This window comes from Benincasa hispida, chromosome 5 (genome assembly GCF_009727055.1).
Source record: "Benincasa hispida cultivar B227 chromosome 5, ASM972705v1, whole genome shotgun sequence".
NCBI classification, from domain to species: Eukaryota; Viridiplantae; Streptophyta; class Magnoliopsida; order Cucurbitales; family Cucurbitaceae; genus Benincasa; species Benincasa hispida.
Genome location: NC_052353.1, coordinates 58,148,491 through 58,152,463, shown reverse-complemented (window position 1 = coordinate 58,152,463; position 3,973 = coordinate 58,148,491). Strand labels below are relative to the sequence as shown.

The following is a 3,973-nucleotide window of genomic DNA, read 5'->3' as shown; positions in this document are numbered from 1 at the left end:
CTCAAATTTCACACCATGTTGACCTAAAAAAATGGTTATAACATAAAGATGTAGATTACACAATATAAAAGGCAAAAGGAAACCCTAAAAATGGAATATAAAAGAGAGAAGAAACATAAAATACAAAGACAACTAAAATCCGCCATGAAAGCCTAAAAACAATGGCTTTGATGGAACAATGACGCACCAACGAAGAAGGGGAAAGAGATCAAAAAAATACGCCTCAATGCCCCTCCTTCCACGGTTCTTCTTCACAATGCACTAAAAAATACGAACAAACAACATAAAATCAAGAATCTCATCAAAGAAATTCCATCTTTATGATGCCTAAACCATTGGATTGGTCTTCCAAAAACATGCGACCAAATCGAATGATCCAATGGAGTAAAATTTCAGAAGAAAAGAAGAGAGAAATCTAATTTTCAATCTTGATCTTTCCATAAGAAAAGCTTCATCGGAGCAGAGGAAGACGAAGATGAAGTGGATTCGGAATTTTCAATCTTGTTCTGATTATCATCGGATTCATTCATCTGTTGCTGATTTGAAGAACCAAATGGGATTTGTGATTGAAGAACCAAATTGTTTGTTGTGTCTAAATGATCCCAAACAGGGCTTCCCGGACCCCAACCGGCCGGAATTGCATTAAACCAAGCCTCTTCCATTTCTCCCCATACCATCTCCGGCGGCTCCGGCACGCAGCCGCCGTTCTCCATCAGCTGTTCATCCGGTTTTTCTTCCTCTGGCGGTGGAAGAACGACAACGCTTTCTGGATGAGCCTCCTCTGTTATTGGAATTGTGTGCTCTGTTTCTGGCTCTGTTTTTGGGATGTCTTTGTTACGGAAACGATCAGGGAAATTGAGTCGAGCATTTTCGCCTCGTAATTTGAATGCTTCGCGATCGTAAGCCATGGCTGCGTCTTCAGCAGTGTCAAAGGTGCCGAGCCAAAGACGAGTTCGATTACGAGGGAGACGAATTTCAGCCACCCATTTGCCCCAATGCCGCTGTCTAACTCCTCTGTAAAGCTTAGTGGCACTTATGGGCTGCAATGGCGGTCGAAACAAGTTACCTCCATCTGGGCCTAATCTGCTCATCATCATAGCTCTTCCTCTTGGACTCAAATGAAAATCATCGCTCCAGTACTTGAAAAGTCTCTGCTGCGATGCCACCGGGTCGCCGTTGAGAAAGTATGGCGGATAGCCAAACCCCTGTTGTTGATTGGAGCTAAAAGAAATCATCTGTTGCTCCGGTGACCCGATTGTCGTAAAGGGAGAGGAAGAAGAAGAGGAGGAAGAAATCGGTTGTTGAGAATTGAATGGAGTTGTTGTCACTGTTGATTGTTGAGATGCTTCGAAATCGAAAGGGAATTGGATTTTTGAAGAAGGGGGAGAAAGAGAAACAGGGGAATGAAGAAATGGGTTATGAAAATCTGAACTGCAGATTTTCTTGAGAGGTCTTCTAGACAAGAAAGCATCATCTAAAACTGGCTTCCATTGTTGCCTCTCTGAGCTAATTGCTGCAACATCTTTGCCTTTTTCAACCTTCTTCTCTGGAAATTTCTGGGTTTTTTCATCGATAACCATCTTCAATTTTCCTGTTTTCTTATCCTCCGCCATGGATAAAAACATAGACCTTACTATGCTCACACCTCTCGCTCGCAAAATAGAAAGAAAAAAAGTCGGGAAATTCAGGAAACAAAGTGTTTATTTATAAGAAACTGGAAGAGAATTTGGGAATGAAGTGGATGGAACTGGAATGAAACAGGGTTTTATCCGGTTGAAGAAAAAACAGAGTCGGATGAGAAACCCATTTGATGGAGCGAGAGAGCGGCGGAGCGGGGGCGGAGACGTGGGAAATGGACGGCGGAGGATGCGGCGGCGTGTTGGGGATGTGAATTGAAAGACAAAAATGGAGAGATTTGGTAGTTTGTGAGAGGAAGATGAAGAAGAGTGTGGGGTTAATTTAATAAGTTGAATGAGAGAAGAGAAAAAGATTTGAAGTTTGATGAATGGCAGAGAGAGAATAAGTTTAAATGTTGTGGTTGGTTAGCTACGAGAGGGCCCCACTAACCGATTTATTCTAATTTTAGTGTCGTTTCAATTTTTCCTTTCTCACACGATATTTTTATCGTACTCTTCTCAAATAACGAAAAATGAATTTAAAAAGAACATTTGGAGTCAAACTATTCAATCTAATTAGAAACTAATACTATTTCAAAATTTTAATTTACTACGGTATTTATTATTTGCTATAAATTTATTATTTTACATTCATCTTTTTTTATTCTTTGTTACTGTATTTACTATCTTATTCTCAAATTAAAATAGTTTACATCTCAGACACATACTATTATAATTCAAACTAAAATAATCTACCCTACAAACAAATACTATCGTCACCCAAAATTTTACCATCTATCTGAATAGACTACGATAAATTATTATCTGTATTTATGTGTGTCATGATAAACACAGATATATTCTATTACGGTCTATTGTAGATAGACTGTGATATTTTTAAAATTTTCAACAATTTTATCATTTAAAATAATTTACCTATTTTATTAAAGTTAAATTATAGCCTTCAATTTTTAAGAGTAGATACTTCATAGATTTTTTTGTTAAAATATATTTTTGGTCTCTAAATTTTCATAGAAATAACAATTATATTCAAGTATTTGAATTTTAGTTGGTAACAATTTAGTTTATATACTCTCAAATTTATAATTATTTAGTCCCTAATCTTGAATAAGTAATAATTTAGTCACTATACGTTGAAATTTGTAATAATTTTAGGTGCCTTGAATAAATAACAACTTAGTCACTATACTTGGAAATTTATAATACTTTAGTCCCTTTTATGAAAAATCTCTTCAAAATTAAGTGTCAATTTTATATTGTAATGACTTAATTTTGATAGTTTAAAATATGATTCCCGATTAGTTTATTAATCAATATGTGTAAAAAATTTATTAAATTTTAATAATATATTTTTTATAATAAGGATTAAATCGTTTCAAAAATTGTAAAATACAAAAACCAAATTATTATAAATTTGAATTTGAAATTACATGAACTAAATCGTTAGGCACTAAAGTTGATCATGATTAAATTCTTATTTTTATATAGGTTCAGGGACCAAAAATGATTTTTTACCTAGATTTTTAAAAGGTTTGTGAAACTACTGGTATTTGAAAATTTTAAAGAATAATTGATATTTAGGTATAAACTAAATTTTGTTTAATAAGACCACCTTTCAATTTATTGGCTAGTAGGTTTATAGGTTTGTAAAAAAAAAAATTGAATGTGCCAATGATTTTACTAGACACAAAATTAAAATGTTAGGAGTCTATTGATAAAAATAAAATATTGATCAAATAGATACAACATAACCTAAAAAAATTTAGGAATTAAATAACACGAGATTGAAAGTTTAATGACACATAAAATACTTTTTTGAAGTTTTGGGAGGAATAGAAATAAATTTGAAAATTTAGAGATTAAATTTATGGTATATTATTAATTATTTCAATTTTTTTTTTTCTAATGGTGTTCAATTTTGGTATTTGGGTTTAAACTGATAATCTTGTGAGATAAGACATGTTTAGAACTTAACATATGATAGAGGGGGGTTGAACCTATATCACATAAACTCTTTCTCATCTAAGGTTGGAATAAGATAACGTATTTACTAACTTTTAATGGCGACTCACAATCGTATCTTGTTATAAAAAATAAAAAATAAAAAACTTCTTAAGACCCTAAATGTTTGAATATATATAAAAAAGTGGTTGAAATTTTTGTGAGATTATTTAGAGTAATAATCATTAAGGTCAAAAGTTCAATTATTTATCCTTATCATTGTTATAAGCAAACATACGAAATTATGAGAGAAGAAACAAATCAATTAAACTAAGACCTTAATTAATAACAATTTGATTTTTAGTTTTCTATTTTTAAATACATAGTTTCTTTTC

At 32.8% G+C, this 3,973-nt stretch overlaps 1 protein-coding gene across 1 annotated transcript; it reads right to left on the bottom strand.

The window, feature by feature from the left end:
• LOC120078099 (ethylene-responsive transcription factor ERF054-like) lies at positions 1–1,993 on the bottom strand. The gene has a single exon (XM_039032314.1). It carries the CDS (start codon positions 1,623–1,625, stop codon positions 423–425), a length of 1,203 nt encoding a protein of 400 aa, XP_038888242.1. The 5' UTR covers positions 1,626–1,993; the 3' UTR covers positions 1–422.
• Positions 1,994–3,973: the final 1,980 nt, after the last annotated feature.

Bases quoted from the DNA above. Each gene is read 5' to 3' on its own strand.
- LOC120078099 (XM_039032314.1), bottom strand. From the start codon at position 1,625: ATGTTTTTATCCATGGCGGAGGATAAGAAAACAGGAAAATTGAAGATG.